The 17,223-nt window shown below is 41.4% G+C and overlaps 2 protein-coding genes across 2 annotated transcripts; one reads left to right on the forward strand and one right to left on the reverse strand.

Annotated features, from left to right (window-relative positions):
* Positions 1 to 3,565: 3,565 nt before the first annotated feature.
* Positions 3,566 to 10,445, reverse strand: luc7l3 (LUC7-like 3 pre-mRNA splicing factor). Its single transcript, XM_089018966.1, has 11 exons — positions 10,242 to 10,445; positions 9,810 to 9,876; positions 9,689 to 9,728; positions 9,283 to 9,427; positions 9,121 to 9,198; positions 8,925 to 9,029; positions 8,551 to 8,712; positions 7,670 to 8,019; positions 7,311 to 7,573; positions 6,214 to 6,431; positions 3,566 to 4,214 (listed from the first exon to the last, which is right to left on the reverse strand). Exons 1-10 carry the CDS (start codon positions 10,338 to 10,340, stop codon positions 6,247 to 6,249), a joined length of 1,494 nt encoding a protein of 497 aa, XP_088875092.1. The 5' UTR covers positions 10,341 to 10,445; the 3' UTR covers positions 3,566 to 4,214; positions 6,214 to 6,246.
* A 727-nt stretch (positions 10,446 to 11,172) lies between these two features.
* Positions 11,173 to 16,858, forward strand: ankrd40 (ankyrin repeat domain 40). The gene is made up of 5 exons (XM_089018781.1): positions 11,173 to 11,645; positions 12,049 to 12,197; positions 12,310 to 12,927; positions 13,587 to 13,768; positions 14,507 to 16,858. The coding sequence occupies exons 1-5, from the start codon at positions 11,512 to 11,514 to the stop codon at positions 14,648 to 14,650; spliced, it is 1,227 nt and encodes a 408-aa protein (XP_088874907.1). The 5' UTR covers positions 11,173 to 11,511; the 3' UTR covers positions 14,651 to 16,858.
* The last annotated feature ends 365 nt before the right edge of the window (positions 16,859 to 17,223 follow it).

A 17,223-nucleotide genomic window follows, 5' to 3' on the forward strand; every position in this document is an offset into this window, starting at 1 on the left:
CTGATATAGTTAATAGCTACCTAATAGATAGCTAGATAGCTAATAGATAGCTAGCCTTCATCCTCCAAATGAATCTATACATGTTGACCAGCAAAGGTTGATGAGGAAGACGAGTTGCGTTTCAGTTGCAAATGAGTTGCGCGGTATATTGACAGTTGCATATTCATGAGTCTATCTATATAGCCGCATAATCTCACAAACGCGTGTCCCGTCAAATGAATCCCGGCTTGTTTCGTACCAGCTACCGACTCGTCTTCTATTCAAGCTATCGCTCCGCTTTGAAGCATGACACGAAGCTTTTATCTTGTTATCTTGTTATTTCATTGTATTCCCGTGTGCAATGCCAGGCAACATCACGGGAGGGGTGGGGGTGGGGGGCAACAAATACTGTACCATCCTTATAATCCGTAACGTCGCCGGCAATCATAGTAGCGAAGGCGAGGTGAAAGGGGGACAAAAGGGGCATCTGGTTGTTGTTTGAACTAGAACGGAAAGGAATTACCAATTGACCATACGCTATCATGGCGGGCCTAATTAATCAAATACATAATTCATAAGGTTGGAAACGCGCGTCATGAAAGGGAAGGGGTTGGCGAGATGGAACACGAGAATGCGTTATCAGCACTTTCTTGGAGAGGAAAGCGGACGGGGAATGCCGGAGGCTGCTGTTTGGGCGTAAAATGACTCAAATACAAAAAAAAAAAAAAAAAAATAAATAAAAATATGACTCATATTCCATCTGACTGTCATCAAGGCGTGCGACTAAATAAGATCACGCCATATTATTATTCGCATTAAATGGAAACCGACGGACGTGTAATTCAAGTCTTCGTTAACAATAAAGGGTCATCAATAATAATAATAATAATAATAATAATAATAATAATAATATTAATAATAATAATGTTAATAATAATAATAATAATAATAATAATAATAATAATAATAATAATAATAATAATAATGACGATAAATATAATAATCTTAATAATAATAATCATCATCATAATAATAATAAGAGCTAATGGGGTAATCAGAGCCAGGCATAAAACATTAGAGGTAATCAGACAGAATAAAAGAAGTAATCAGATTAGCTTCAGATCTCCCAACCTTAGAGAACTGACCTATCAGAGCAGAGTTCTGGCACTGCCACCTCTGTCCATTAGGGATATTTATATAGGGTCAGAGTTACCAGCACAATTTGAGTTCGCTGACAAAGCTTTTCGGATAAGGAGCGAAACGTCCAACACCTTCAAAGAAGTACAGATGGCGGCTGAAGAAACCTTTTCACCGATGGATCACTCGTGTCCGACTGAGAGTCGACACTGAACTGATATTTAGACAGATGACAAATGATGTAATAAGATAATTCATAATTGGGACTAGACATGATTACATTACCGCGCATTGATTTTTGTGTGTCACAAGAAACGTTGTTTATCATTTAGCACAAATGGAAGAAATAATGTCATTGTTAGAATTGTTAGTCATTTTTTTTTCAGTTTCAGCGTCATGCCTCAAAGGCTGCTAGGCATCCCAGTATCTTCTCTCCGGTAATTAAATGTTAAAACAATAGAGTATCAGTGCTGCAGCTGTACAGAAGTGTAATCGAAGTCGCAGCACGCCGCCTTTAGGGGAATTTTAATTCCTTCATCAAAATATGACTGACAAGCTAACAAAAGCGATGAGCGTGTACTCGACGTCTGTGTCATTAATCAGCTCGGTGACAGCCACGATTGATAAATTGCCTCTGTAGTGAAAGTAGAGAGACCATTATCGGTTCTGACGATTTACAAACTCGCCCATTGCAGCCCCCTTTTACCGTGGGCAACAACATACCACGTGACTCTTTGCAGAGAGCCGGTTCTTTTGGCTCGGCTCACTTAAAAGATCCGGCTCTCACGGCTCTCAGGTGGCTCCTCAATTTGTTTTTGTTGCTGAAATTAACTAACAAAAATCATGCTATCATGATGATCATCTGTCACTAATTTTCTTTTCATATTAATATTGCTATCATACCAACTAGTAAAAAATATAATAATTGAATAATAATAACAGCATAATGTGCTATAATTTGTTCACCTGTCTACCCTAACGTCCCCCCTCCCCCCTTCTCCTCACTTCTGCGTTTTGTCTGTAATTCTCCCCTCCCTCCTCTACCACGGATATCGACCAATAATGTGCGGCTTTAACCGAAGACTGGGGGCGGGGAATAGAGGACAAAAAAAGTCAGCTCCCATTTCCGTATCCTTGTTAGAAACCGGCTCTTTTTTCACTTCAAAGAACCGGCTCGTTCGCGAACGACACATCACTAGTATCCTAATCGTTTTTAGTGTCGAGCCTCGAGTTAGTGTCGTCGTTTGGCCCCTCTAAAGGATTGGGTTGATTTTAAAAAGCATTTTCAGGCAGAAGTAGAGATTTAGGTCACACATTGTTTTTTTTTTTCCATACGTATTTTGTGTGTCGGGTTGTGGTTCATTTTGTCAACGTACTTCCGGGTTTAGTTCCGTAATTAAACCATACGGAAATAAAAAAATCGAATGTAATGGAAACGTTAAACGTTTAGTGTGTTGTTTGTAAAATCATACATAAACATGAAAACGCCAATTTGCCGGGAGAGATATTATGTTAATGAGTCAATTTTACCTGTTTTCGTTTTTGTGTTGACTAAAGCACTGGATGGATATCCTTTCCTTCAAAATAGTTCTAAAATATCCCAAATGATAGGAAATGTGTTCTCGTTAAGTACATTTATAACATCTCAGAAACAGTTGTTGCTGATGTCACCTATTATTTGACTGTTTTGTGTAGATATTTAGTCAAAAAAATTATACTGGTAAAAATGACCCTCAACATAACGTGATTTTTTTTCAACATATTGATTCCGCTGCTCACCCGCACAAAAAAATACGTGACTATAAAATGTCATTGAGTTTTGAAAGGCGCTTATAAATGAAATGTACATTATTATTAATGTTCACTTTGAGCCTATACTGCCCCCTATTGATCCATTCTGATTCCTACACTATAATCTGTTATTGTCGAGTAAACGTTAGCACAAAATTAATCAATAATTTAGATTTATTGTTTTGCGGTCAGCTCTGAGAAATTAGAAAACTAACGTTTTATTAGTGTTACTATACTATCAAGGTCGCCGAACAATAATATAGCAGTTTTCACAAAGAGCATATTGCTGGGCTCGTTGAACTTAATTGAAAAACAAAATCATTTGATAGTGAAAAACATTTTATTTCTAATAATACATTTCATTTCTAAGCACCTTTCAAAACTCCCAAGGTCGCTTTACAGTCACAGGATAAGTTTTTCTGTGGGTGAGCAGTGGCTGCCACGCGCCAGCGTTCGCTCAACCCTGAAGTAACTCAAATACAGTAGATAGAAAGTAATAATAAAAGAAATAATACATTAGAATTTTTTGATCCCTCCCACATATTACATCTAGAGCGCACAACAGATTAACAAATAACTACTTTTCAAATCTGAATTCAATAATGACTGTTATTTTGGTTTACCCTTTATGTAGGAAGCTGAGGAAAAGAGACAAGAGTCAAGTTTTTACCTTTTATTTCTCAAGACCACAAGAATATTCGAAGATGACCAAAACTAAACACATCTTCAGCCTTTAATGAAAACGACTGGATCCAAAGAACGTCAGTAAATGTTTACAGCAAGATGAGAAAATCATTAGGAGCTCTACGTGGAAAGGGAAAAAAAAGAGCCATGCCCTAGCATCGGACTAACATTTTACATCATTATTAATAAAAAAAATCAGAAAGTGAAGTAGGACCTGACACACCAAAATAAACTACAAGTATTTTTTTTCTTTCAAGGTGTTATTACTAAAATGCAGAGGGAAAAAAAGGAGGGCGGCGGTTCTCAAAAGAAAACGAAAAAAAAAAAAAGGTGAACTCTGCCTACCACTTTGGTATTTCAAGTGGTGTTTGACTTGACGTCTAGAACCCCTCAAAATACATCAACCACAAACAACTCATCCAACTATGAGATCAACAGACATGAAAACCAACGTGATCATAATTTCCTCCCTATTCCACATTTAGGTTGTTAAATTTCAGATATAAGCCACTACTACGCATATGTGGATCACCTTGTTTATAAGCAGCGGAGTGCCAGGGCCAAGGTGAGGTTGGGGTGCCCTCCTCCTCCTTTTCTTCCTCCGATGGATATCTCAGATTCCCCTGTTGGAAAAATATGTTCATAAAAAAATGAATGTTAGTAAAGGGAGCCCTGTAACTTAAAAAAATACAACAACATGGCTGCTAGTTGCTCAGTGAAAAAAAAACTATATAGTGTGACAATAAAAAAAAATGACCAAGTTCCTCTGCCATGTCATCATCATTCGGTTAAAAATGCTGACAAACAATTTCGAAAGTTTAAAGGACAATCCACGTCTCCGGACAAGTTGTGTCCATAATTTGTAAAATGGCTTCAAATGACTTTTACTGAGTGTATTTTACAAAGATTCCACCGCACATAGCTATATTTGACGTTTTAAGACTCGCGTTGAATATTCCGGAAGTCTTGTTTTTGAGTTGGTGACAAGTCCGTACGAGACGTCACTGAAGGAACGCCCCTGACCGAAAAAAAGGACACATTGTAGCAGTCCTTCCATCACGTCAATGTATTTTGCGGTACTTTGTTTGGTCTGAAGACCTCGTGTTGCACCAAAAAGCCGACAGAAGAGGACGACCAAGCTCCATGGAAGGAATTTATCAGCCTGTGAAAATGGGCTGATTAATTCCTCAGAGGAGCTTGGATGCCATTTTCTGCCTCTTTTTGGGTGATACATTTCCCCTCAACGTTGCCTCAAAATGGCACGGAATAAATTCTTTCATCGATTGCAAACATGTATGCTTTCCTCTTCAGAACTATTTGAATCATATTCATCAGTGGATGTGTAACAAGAAAACATATTCTCCGAATCTGAAGCCATTGTTTTGATTCTCCAGCAATGCAAGGCGTCTTGGCGTGACGTCACGAACTGGGGGCGGGACTTTCTGAAAATGCCCAATTCGCAGCTCAATTTTTCTGTAGATTTTGGACACTTTTAAGTCATTTTTATTGGTGTTTTGCATTTGACTAAAAATATCATACTGTGTGTTTTGGGTATTTTAGATGCGATAAAAAGTTTTCCTGATGTCAGTTATGAAAGAAAAAAGTGGCGTCGGTTGTCCTTTAAACCCAATGGCAGAAACTTTCTCTCTTTCCTAAACTGCAATAATAACAACATTCTAAACAACCTACAGAGCCACAATCAAGCATTCCGAGTCGATGTCACGGAGAATACAGGCAACAGCATTGACATCAACAACAACAAAGCAAAAAAAAAAGGATGTGGGTATAGAAAGGAGTACCTGGGGTGAGTACCTGCACACTTTGACAGTCAGATCAGAGTATCCTTGATTTCTAATTTGCCCTTTTCACATGCGGTCTCGCTCACAAACACCAACGCTGTGAGGTGTGGAAGTCAGCTGCAAATTACGCCATAAAAGCCTACCCCTGCGGTTAGTGAGGTACGTTGCTCCACCGCCCGTCGTCCCACCCCACCAATCTGCTATGACTACAGCCCCAAAAAAATAATAAATAAATAAATAAAACACACAATGTAAAGCATTATCAGGCACATTACGGATATTGCTAGTTAAGTACTGTGTGTTTATTTACATACGAGGATAAAAATCATCCTGGCGACAGATAAACAAATTGTTGTGATTTTACCATTGAATGTATCAAATCGATGGGTGTCGGGGGGGGGGGGGGGTTTAATTGGATGATATGTTAAGAATTGTTTTTTTTTGCTACTGTTGTCGACAACGACCCCCCCCCCCCCCAAAAAAAAAAAAAAAAAAAAACCTGAAAAGCGATACAAAAAAACGAGGGGTACCTCTGGGCATGTTTGCTCAGGGCTACACTGGCCTTTCCCTCTTGGGCTTTGTGTGAAAGCTTTCTACTTTCTTCTCATTCATCGGGCCTAGTTCTTCATCTTCAGTGCATACTTAGGATGCACTATTCGAAAACAGGATATGGTACATCAGACAAATATCATCAAGCATTGAAGTGAATGCAAAGAAGGAAGGGGGATGAGGGGGGCATGGGAATGGACGGGGTGGAAGTGTGTGGGGTTTTTTTTTTTTTGTGGGGGGGTGTCAGTGGGGGTGAGGAGAAGGACACACTTACCTGAGTCTGATCTGAGGTCCTATCAGATCAGTTTTAATTGGACTGAGTGTCACCTTCAGAGAGGAGGAGCTCTTGCTGGCCGTTAAGGAGAGCGGGGGAGGCCGAGGCGGGGGCCTCCGTCTCCATCGCTTCCGTTGGGGCCTTGACGGCAGCCGCTTCGCCGTCGCAGTTCTTGTCTTTCTTGGAGCTGCTGTTCTTCTCCTCGGATGTTTTACGGTCTGGGGAGAAAAAAAAAACACGACGATGGTGCATTTTTTTTTTAATATCGAAGGGGGAAAAAAAACTAGCTATCTTTTAGCAGGCAATCTGGATGGGTATCTATTGGCTAGCTAGCTATTAGCTGGCTAGATGGCTAGTTAGCTAGCTATTGGCTAGCTATCTATTAGCTGGCTAGCTATCTATCTATTTCCTCGCTATTAGCTAGCTATCTATTGCAAATTTCCCCATTGTGGGACGAATAAAGGTTTTGATTCTGATTAGCAGGCTAGATGGCTAGCTAGCTATGTATTTGCTGTCTAAGAGCTATTTAACTAGCTAGCTGTCTATCTAGTTAGCTATCTATATATCTCGCTATCTATCTAGCTATCGATTAGCTAGGTATCTAGCGATCTATCTATTAACTACCTATCAGCTATCTATCAACTACCGATTAGCTAGCTAGCTATTAACTGGCTATGAGCTAGCTATCTAGTTAGCTACTTTGGGTTGGATTTGCCTTTATTAGTCTCGCAGTGGAGAAATTTACATTTCACATCGGGGGGGCTGGAAAGGCAGCTATTTGCTGTCTATTAGCTATTTAACTAACTAGGTGGCTATCTGGCTAGCTATCTAATAACTAGATATTAGCATATTAGCTAGTTATCTAGCTGGCTGACTATCTAATAACTAGATATTAGCTAGCTATCTATTGGCTGGCCATTAGCTAGCTAGCTTTATGTCGATTTGAGTTATTCCGGGTTGAGTGAACGCTGGCGCGTGTGGCTGCCGCTGCTCACCCACAGAAAAACTTCATCCTGTGACTGTAAAGTGACCTTGGGAATTTTGAAAGGCGCTTATAAATGAAATGTATGACGTTGATGATGAACAAATGTCCTCACCTATTTCTTTGGATGAGCGCTCCTTGTCTCTCTCTCTATCCCTGTCCCTGTCTCGCTCTCTGTCCCTGTCTCTCTCTTTCTCTTTGTCTTTGTCACAGCTGCGACTGCGATGGCGGTGAGATCGGCGCTCGGAGCTTCGCGACCTCCTCCTGTCGCGGCTGCGGGAGCGTCGCTTGCGCTCCGAGCGGTCGCGGCTGCGTTTCCTGTCTCTGTCCCTGTCTCGCTCTCTTTCTCGTTCCCTCTCTCGTTCTCTCTCCCGGCTCCTGCGGGACCGAGGAAATGTCAGCGGCGATTACGGAAGGAAGACCAAAATAAAATAAAATAAAATAAACGCAGCCGATGCGACGTTGGGTTTTTACCTGCTGCGTCTACGGTCGCGTTCACGGTCCCTGTCTTTGTCTCTGCTCCTAGACCTCCGACGATCGCGGGAACGACTCCTCTTCCTGTCCGATGCTCGACTGGAGTGGCGGCTGTTGGAATGACTTCGCCGTGCCCTTCGATCCCGATCGCGGTCCCGTTCTCTGTCTCTTTCCCTGTCGCGCTCCTTCTCGCGTTCCCGCTCCTTCTCCTTTTCTTTCTCTCGCTCCTTCTCTTTTTCCTCTTCTTCTTTACGCTTCTTCTCACGCTCCTCCTTCTCGCGCTCTTCTCGGTCTTTCTTCAAGGCTAGGTTTTCCCCCTGCGGGTCCTCTGAGCGACGTCGCATTTTCTCCTGTTAAAAAAAAAAAAAATCAACAAAGATCAAAATTCCAACCACATCCAAAATAGAATATTACTTCCCTCCAAAGCGCAAAAAAATTATGGTAATTATCCCTTGCTGATGATTTTGCTCCAGTTGTCGTTTGCCCATACACTGTTCGTCATGTTGCACAATGCAAAGTTTGCGTTGCGTCGTCTGCTACAAGCCACGTGAACTCCTCTTTCCTCAATGCTTTTAATGTACGTTTACGTTTTGTAGCGTCATAAATTATGTTAGCTTCTTTTGAATCTTTCTTGCGAGGCTGAGGTTCTGCGCGTCTACTTTGGAAAATGATATGCAAATGTACAACCTTATAACGCTCGGGACAGACCGGAAGCACAAAGCAGGCTTCTGATTGGCTGCCGTGCAGAGTATGCAAATTGCCAAACGAACCAAAATTCCGAAATTTCCAAACGGAACAAAGATTTCGAAATCGGAATCATTTATTCTGATTTTTTTTACATTTATTCTGATTTTTTACATTATTTCAGACACCACCATTACCTTGAGCTCCTCGACAGTGGATTTGATCTTGGCATATCCCATATGCTGCTTTCCCATCAAGTGGTCATCCACCCGAGATTGAGCGTCCCCAACGATTAGGAAGGCGCCGCACACCTCGCACACTTCCATCTGTTTCTCTTGGGCCGCAAAGCTCTCGATTGTCTGAATAGAAAGACATTAGCGGGGCATTAATATAATCCATTTAGCTTTCTAAATGGGAGAGAAAACTGCTACCCCCTGCATTAATCTAGATTCAATAATATTGATTCAATGCCTGCTGAATCAAAAACAGTTATAATAGATCAGATGAGGTTTAATGACTAAATTCAACCCACAGGAGACAGAAAATGATGAGGCTGAGTTTTGTGACTCACCGAAGGGTTGGCGCTAAGCAGTTCCCTCTCCTCCTTGAGCTGCTCAACCAGCTTCATCATTCCTTGAGCCTCCTCCACACGGCCCTCAGAGCCAAGCTCCTCAATCTATGCATAACAAAATACGGAGTTAAATCAGTTTTGTAACTGTGAAAAAGGAAGAACAAAATGACATTATTGCACATTATTTTGAACAAACCTGTATAACTAAATCTTCAATCTTCTCTGTCAGAACCTGAGCCTTCTCATCATTCTTTCCTGGTGGAGCAGGCGGTTGCTGGTAAGGAAAAAAATGCGTACATTTAGCAGCTAATAACATTATAATTTACACATTGTCACAATTAATATAAAAAAAACAAACCCCCGCATTCTGCTGAGCTTGGGATAGTGCAAGTCGAGCATGTCCTCGACGAATTCGCCGTTCCACTTCAGATAGGAGCGACTGCAGATAGCGCAGAAAATCCCGCTCGTATCCCTCCTTCATGTAACGCGAACTCTTTTCATATCTGGACAAAAATTATATAATAGTAGCTCATATATACGTAAGACATTGAATGTAGATTCAAAACACAGGTTAAGCTAAAAAGTCAATAATATTGAAACAAAATAAAGATGTTATGAATGTGTAAAAACAGGTGGTTGTTACAATATCACAGGATAAGTAAAAGTATATCAACGGGGGCTACACAACCGAGTTTTCTTTTTATTATGTCGAATGACTTTACAAAAGACACACAAAAAATGAAGTACGGTGAGGCGTTGCTTACACTTTGCGGAGGTTTTCATCATGGATTTTCTCACAAGGGCCTTCAAAAAAAGGTACATTGTTCATCAGATCTATTATCATATATGAATGTACATAACTGTATCAAGTAATTTTTCACTTACCCAAATCGGACCGAGTGTTTGTAAATAATTCCGCTGGACAGAAACCACAAAGGTAATATCGACATACCTAGAATAAGACATGATATATTTAATTTCAACATCATGCAATATCTCTCCCGAATTATTGAACACGATGCGTGAAAAAAATGCTCCCGGGTTGAAGGTTCAAATCAGATGGCAGTGCAGTGCCTCATTGTGAGATCCACCATTTGTGGTCTAACAATGGTTCAACATGTGTGGATCTACATTTATGTCACGGGGCGTTTACTGTATTTCTACGGTTACGTTATTCAATAATCGTAAGGAGAATCGTAAGGAGAATCGTAAAAAAAAATCCACATGCATTGAGCTCCCCAAGCACAAGAGACGTTACTAACAGTTACGTTCGCGTGCAAACCCACGAGGCTAAAATTAGCATGAACGTTATCTTACGCTCTCGTCGTCCCATTTGACGTTACATCTCTTCTCGTCGGGGGCCAAATTCCTGTCTCGGCCCATTAACTCGTCGAGCAACTGGGCTGCGGAAAGCATTTTGGCTAACTTGGAAGTATTTGGTGTTAAACGCAACGATAAATCGCCGAGCTTCAGTTTCACACCATCCCGAAGCGCCCAAAGTACATTGAATCAAAATGGCACCCGGAGTGACGTCAGTCTCACGAACTGCTAAAGTGATTGCGACTTTTGACCCGGAAATGCACTCAAACGATGGCATGTCATAGAAAACCGCACATCGAAACATCACAAAGCTATCGCTATGTCGATTATGATTATGCACTTTATTTACATTACTTCTACGTGCAAGAAAAATACAGCACACAAAGAAACGCGATGTTCAATTATGCACACGAAAAAAAGGTTGATCTGTGCACTTAGCATGCCAAATATAAATCTACACAACCCCGGCTCTGATTCTCACATTAAAATCAATATTGCCTTGGGCAACGTTAAATTGGTGTGTTAAATATATCCGTTTATGTGCTGCTGGACTGTAGATGAAACAATCATTTTACACTAAAGCAATAATTCGTGGGATAAAAAATGAACATGTTGATTCTGAAGGCTCTGGGAAGATTAGTTTGACGTACAATTGGACAAAATGCAAACACGCACGTTCTGCAAGAACACATGGACAAAATTGCAGGTGGCACACACTAGAGTAAACATTATTTTCTTTTCACACTGTAACAGCTACGACATTCATGCATTCATACATACATGATGATCTTCATGCATTCATAGGCTCGGTCATTTACTTCCATTGATTTATGAATTGCCACATCTAACATGTCGGTCGCACTGACGTACTCGAGTAACGGACCGTAGTTGTTACATCCAAAAGTGTCCCCGCCACAATGTGGCGGTACTCTTCGGCACCCGACTGAAGGAACGCGCAAGCGCCATCGATAAGATTGTCTGGAAAGATTGTGGACTGTGACAGTACAACTTGAACGAATGCAAACGAGGAAGCCGCTCAGAATTCTAAATAACTCGGTTGAGAAATCGTATCGGTTGACGCAGTTTGTTGTCACCATTTAAGATTAGCACCAACGTCTGCTGTCACCTAGTCAGGCTAGCAACTTGCTAATAGCAAGCACTGTTGTTCATATTTTGCTAATGCTGTTTGGTTATTGTTGTCAGGGGAACTTGTGAGGCTTACATAATTATAACCTATGACCTCAGAAATTTCGTAGTGTGTGCAAACATGTCCACCACTTCGTTGGATAAAGAACTCCAAGAGCGACTGAGAGAGGCGTCTGCAATCGGGGACATTGACGAAGTGCGAACATTGGTCGAGAGTGGAGTCAACGTCAATTCCCAAAATGAAATCAACGGATGGTAAGTTTGAGCTCTAAAACATAATATTAAGTGAGGTCTACCTAACGTGGAAAAAAAAACACAAAATGTATGTGTTCACCTATTGTAAAGCAGTAACGCGTATTTAAGAACTTCCAGGAAGTTGCATGTTTGGTTTGCGCTGCGATATCTCATTAGACAAATCATGGCTTAATCCTCCAGAGCTGCCAGTAGGAAATCCTTTAAGTGAGTCATTTGGTCTTTCACCCAAAAACAAACAAGAAAACAAAATATTAATAGACACAAAAGATCCCCGATCATGAACGTAGCTTTTCTATTGTCCTTTGTCATTGTTATTCGATATTATTATAGATCCATATGCCCCTATTATACAAGTTTGTTGGACTCTCTTTTACATGTGCGTGGTTGTCTTTAATCTCCCCAGGACTTGCCTGCATTGGGCATGCAAGCGGAACCATAAGCAGATTGTGTCATACTTACTTAGTAGTGGGGCAGACAAAGACATCCTCACAGCTAAGGATGAACTAGCCTCCCAGCTCACATCGAAACCGGAGATCAAACGGCTTTTAGGAGGTAAACAATTGTTACGGTTGTTGTTTTTTACTGCCTTATAATATTTGTTTATATTTGGACACGAACATAAACCTGACTCGTTTTTAGTTGACTTTTTTTTTTACTTCCACAGTTGAAGTGGAGGATGAGCCTGAAGTCAAGGAACCTGAACTACCAATCATCCCCAACTATTTATCCAACCCTCCATTCTTGTACGCAAAGATGGATAACAAGATGGAGCTCCTCCTTTCTCAGCACCTTGCACAAAATGGATCTGTGGAGTCCACGGACAGCAATACACCTCCGCTTTCTCCAACTCTGCGCCTTCAGACGTCACAGAATCTAGCCCCTGATGACCCGGTTCCGCTAACACACCCCATCACTCACAGCCAAGTTCCGAACCGGGAATTCGTTCCAGCAACCGAGCAAAACGGGGTATCACAGAGCTCGGCCGCATCCCACAACCACGCTATTGTAAACTGCCCGGTGCCTGTGGATCTGTCGGTTGAGCCCCACCTCAACCACGCAGTGCCGCATAATGGAACCATGTGCTCGCCTTCTTTGGCCTCAACCAGCCCCGGTTTAGCTTGCAGCAATGGCAGTCAGATCCAAGCGCCGCTGAGCAACGCTAACCCAACAGTAAGCAGGCAGCAGTCTGTCCCACAGCAGATTGGCTACAGTCAACCGGGCGGACCTTTGCCGTCCTTCCAGCCGTTTTTCTTCACTAGCACCTTCCCCGTTAATGTACAAGGTGAGCGCAAGTTAGTGTGAAGCCTTTCTTGCTTTACCGATATCGAGCCATCATCACCTTGCATTATTTTCTGTGCTTCCAAAGTCGTCGTAGAGGAAAAGTCAGGCTTTTTCTTGATCCGCCAGAAAGACATAATCGAATAGCTATTTACCCATGGTGCATTGCAGTATTTACATCGAACATGGCGGATGGTTGCAATATGGAGCGTTAGAACATGAGTAAAATACATCATTGTACAAATCTAGCGAGCTATCTATTAGCTATATATCTATAGCCATCTACCTGGCTAGCTAGCTATTGACTAGCTATTAGCTAGCTAGCTGACTTTCTATCTATTTGAGTTATTCCGGATTGAGTGAACGCTGGCGCCTGTGGCTGCCGCTGCTCACCCACAAAAAAAAACGTATCCTCAGACTGTAAAGTGACCTTGAGAGTTTTGAAAGGCGCTTATAAATCTTCTTTTCATTTCGGCTTTTCCGCAGGTTTATTTTGGCCAAGCTTTTACGTCGGATTCCCTTCCTGACGCTTATAAATGGAATATATTATTATTATTGTTATTATAATTATATGAACAATGATTGGGTTACGAATCTGTCTATCAGAATAACGCTGAAGGAGTGTTACGTCCAACCCATCTGGGTCTTATATCACCACTGTAGAATTAGTACTGAAGGTGCGTATCCAGAACCCAAACGCCCGTGAGAACGACTTCATCGAGGTGGAACTGGACCGCCAGGAGCTCACATATCGCTCACTGCTGAGGGTTTGCTGCCGTGAATTGGATATCAGCGCCGAGCACGTGGAGAAGATCCGCAAGCTACCGAACACGATGTTGCGAAAGGTGAGGTTTACTTTTTTCGTTTTTAACTCATTCACTGCTAGCGCTTTGTTAAAGTTGTTAGAGCGCTTTATCAATCAATACGTCTGTGGAAGCTATCAGTCGTACGGGAGTGGTCCATCGATAAAAATGTCACTTTAGCCGTCATCTGTACCTGTTTGAAGGTGTCCATTAGGGATATATATCGGGCGTTTCGCTCCTTATCCGAAGAGCTTCGTCAGCAAACTAAAGTTGTGCTGTAAATTGTCCTTGAGAGTTTTGAAAGGAGCTTAGAAATTAAATGTATTATTATTATTATTATTTATTTATTCATTTATATAGTGCCGGAGTTACCAGCACAACTTTAGTTCGCTGACGAAGCTTTTCGGATAAGGAGCAAAACGTCGAACACCTTTATTGAAGTACAGATGACAAGTGAAGAAACCTTTTCATCGATTTATAAATAAATATGTATGTGTTGTATTGTATTTTGTACAGCCACGCCCCCATTTCAAGCTCAGATAACTCAAGACCCATAGCACTTAGGAATTAACTCTGTTTTTCTGATGAAAGAAGATAGTCTAAGGTTTTTTAGGCTGCATTAAATGTTTATGTCGTCCTAAAACTTAATATTCTGGAATTCGAGGGTCCTGGAATTCAAGTGAAAATGACAAAAACCCTGGCAGTGAATGAGTTAAAGATTCTGTGTTGTTACCATTGTCATTGGACACAAATGTGACACTTTTAAAAAAAAAAATCCAGGACAAAGATGTCGCCCGGCTGCAGGATTTTCAAGAGCTGGAGGTTGTCCTGGAGAAATCGGAGGGCTTGTCCCTGTTCTCCGGGACGGGGGGGCTCACCGACAGGCCCTGCTACAATATGAAGGCATCGCGTCTCACCTACTAGAACGCCCGCTCGCCCAGCTTTTTAAATCGGCTTGGGTAGCCACATTCGAACTAGCCAGTTGCCTGCTAGCTACAGCGCTCTTGTCACTTTTCCAGCGGGATTCCCAAGCTCTTTGTCCTCCTGCGGTCCCTTTCACTGTTTTTTTTTTTTTGGTGTTCCCAACTCCGAGATTACTGTTGCATGGTGTCTTGGATAGTTAATTGGGCCCCTTGATCCTTTTTGCACCTTGTGCCAAGACTCCAGCGAGATGACATGAGGTTAGTCGCGGACACAAGCTTGTCTTCCTTTGGGGTTTCTGCAATAGCCTTATACGGACACGTCCAACTTCCAAATTCCCCGATTTGTTTCACCATCATGGGAACAGCAGCTACAATCGATTGGAAGTGATTAGAACAAATCCCGGCTTGCTAACGCACCGTCATACAATGCTGTTGCTTCAACCTTTAGTGTCTTTGCTGCAGAGCGGAGCTCGGTTAGCTGCTTTAATTGTTGGTCGGATCATTTTGACTGCTGTCTGTGGATGTTCGAACGTGATGGAGATGAAGTACGCCGGGGAAAAGAAACACTGTTTGTTTGGTTTTCTATGGGTTCACGTTCAACATTTTTGAATTCCCAGATACCTCACCATCTCTGAAGTATGTATAGTTTTTTATTTTTTATGTATTTTTTTATTAAGTTAGAGCACGGGTGTCAAAGTCATCTTTATCCGCGGGCCACATTGTAGTAATGGTTTCCTCTCGTGGGCCGTTATGAATTTGGGGAAGCCATTAGAATGTTTAATCCCCTCCACATATTACATATAGAGCGCACAACAAATTAACCAATAACTAGTTTTCAAATCTGAAGTCAAGAATAATGACTGTTATTGTGGTTTACATCCAAAAATCAGAATTTTTGGTTAGGATTTTAGCAAGCAGCATGGAATTTCACAAGTTCGATTTGCTTTCGAGGGACGAAAAAAAATCTTGTGGGGGGCCGGATTTGGCCCCCGGGCCTTACCTTTGACACCCGTGAGTTAGAGTATCACTAATGATTCCGGACCACGCGTTGTGCTTTCAACTAACTAAGCTCACGAGTACTCCCCACACTACTTTCACAGGTGGCAGACTATGTCGAGCATCACAAAGAAATGCAGCACAACAGGTTTGTTTGTTTGTTTGAATTGAAAAAGCGAAGGGGAATGAAAACTGCTTATTTTTTTCTAAAAGCAAAAAGCTAAAATGAGGGGGTTGTGCTTCCTTGTGCCACATTTTCGTTTAATGCACAGGTATCAAAGTCAAGACCCGGGGGCCAAATCTGGCCCACCACATCATTGATTTCGGCCCGCTAAAGCAAATCAAACTTGTGAAATTCCATGATGCTTGCCAAAGTCTGAATTAAAATGTCAAATTGTCCCATGTAAACATTCTAATGGCTTCCGCCAAATTCATAACAGCCCTAGAGAGGAAACCGTAACTACAATGTGGTCTACGGTGAAAAAAAAAAAAATGGAGTTTGACACCCTGGGTTTAATGTTGTCACAGAACAGAAGTCTGTTCAACCTAACCTAAAACCGCACTGACAAGATGATTATTGCAGCATTTTTTTTTTTTTTTAATGCGAGGGTGGTTATGCGTGAGGACCTTATGGCAAATGGAAATGTTAATGCTGCTCTTAAAATTGTGATCAGGCCAATACTTAGGCTCATTTCCACACATCGGTGCCGTAGACTGTGCCACGTTGTACACCCTACAAATCAAAACTATTTCTTACCAGCGTCATTTGTTTTTCATGTCTACTGTATACCCGAAGCTCTTACTTTTATGATATGTATATTTTTTATTCATTAGCCGTTTTTTTTTTAAACCGATAGGCCTTTTGTGTTTGTTGTCGCAACATTCATATCGGAAGTAGGAAGAAAGTGCAATGTGAGGTGAAGGCGATTGGAAAAGGCTTGATGAAAGCGCAAATGTGAAGACAGGGTTTGTTTAAAATGAATTTATGGCTCGAATTTGAATTCTGTGGGGGGAAAAAAGGAGAGGACTAACAATCTTTTTGTTTTTTTAAATTGTTCTAGAGTTAAAGCAGAATAGAGTTTGACTTAACCTATGCATCCAGAGTGATATTTTTATAAAAGATGTGTACTTGCAGACATAATTGTAGGCACTGTTAAAGCTGTCGTTTTTTTTTTTTTCTTCTTTTTTCGTTCTGGAGATCTGTTCTTTGATAAAGCATGATGAATGACTTGATCTCTTTTCATATGAATGATAATACATTTCATTTATAAGCACCTTTCAAAACTCTCAAGGTCACTTTACAGTCACAGGATGAGTTTTTCTCTGTGGGTGAGCAGCGGCATCCACACGCGCCAGCGTTCACTCAACACGGAAGTAACTGAAATAGATAGAAAGCTAGCTATTCAGCAAATAGATAGCTAATAGCTAGCTAGATAACCAATACATGGCTATCTAGCCAGCTAGATAGCTAATAGACAGCTAATAGATAGCCAGCCAGCCAGCTGGATAGCTAGCCAGCTAGCTAGCTAGACAGCCGATAATAATACATTACATTTTCAGCGCCTTTCAAAGCTCTCA

The sequence above is a fragment of the Hippocampus bargibanti genome, linkage group LG17 (assembly GCF_051943395.1).
Source record: "Hippocampus bargibanti isolate YZ-2025 linkage group LG17, ASM5194339v1, whole genome shotgun sequence".
Taxonomy (NCBI): Eukaryota; Metazoa; Chordata; class Actinopteri; order Syngnathiformes; family Syngnathidae; genus Hippocampus; species Hippocampus bargibanti.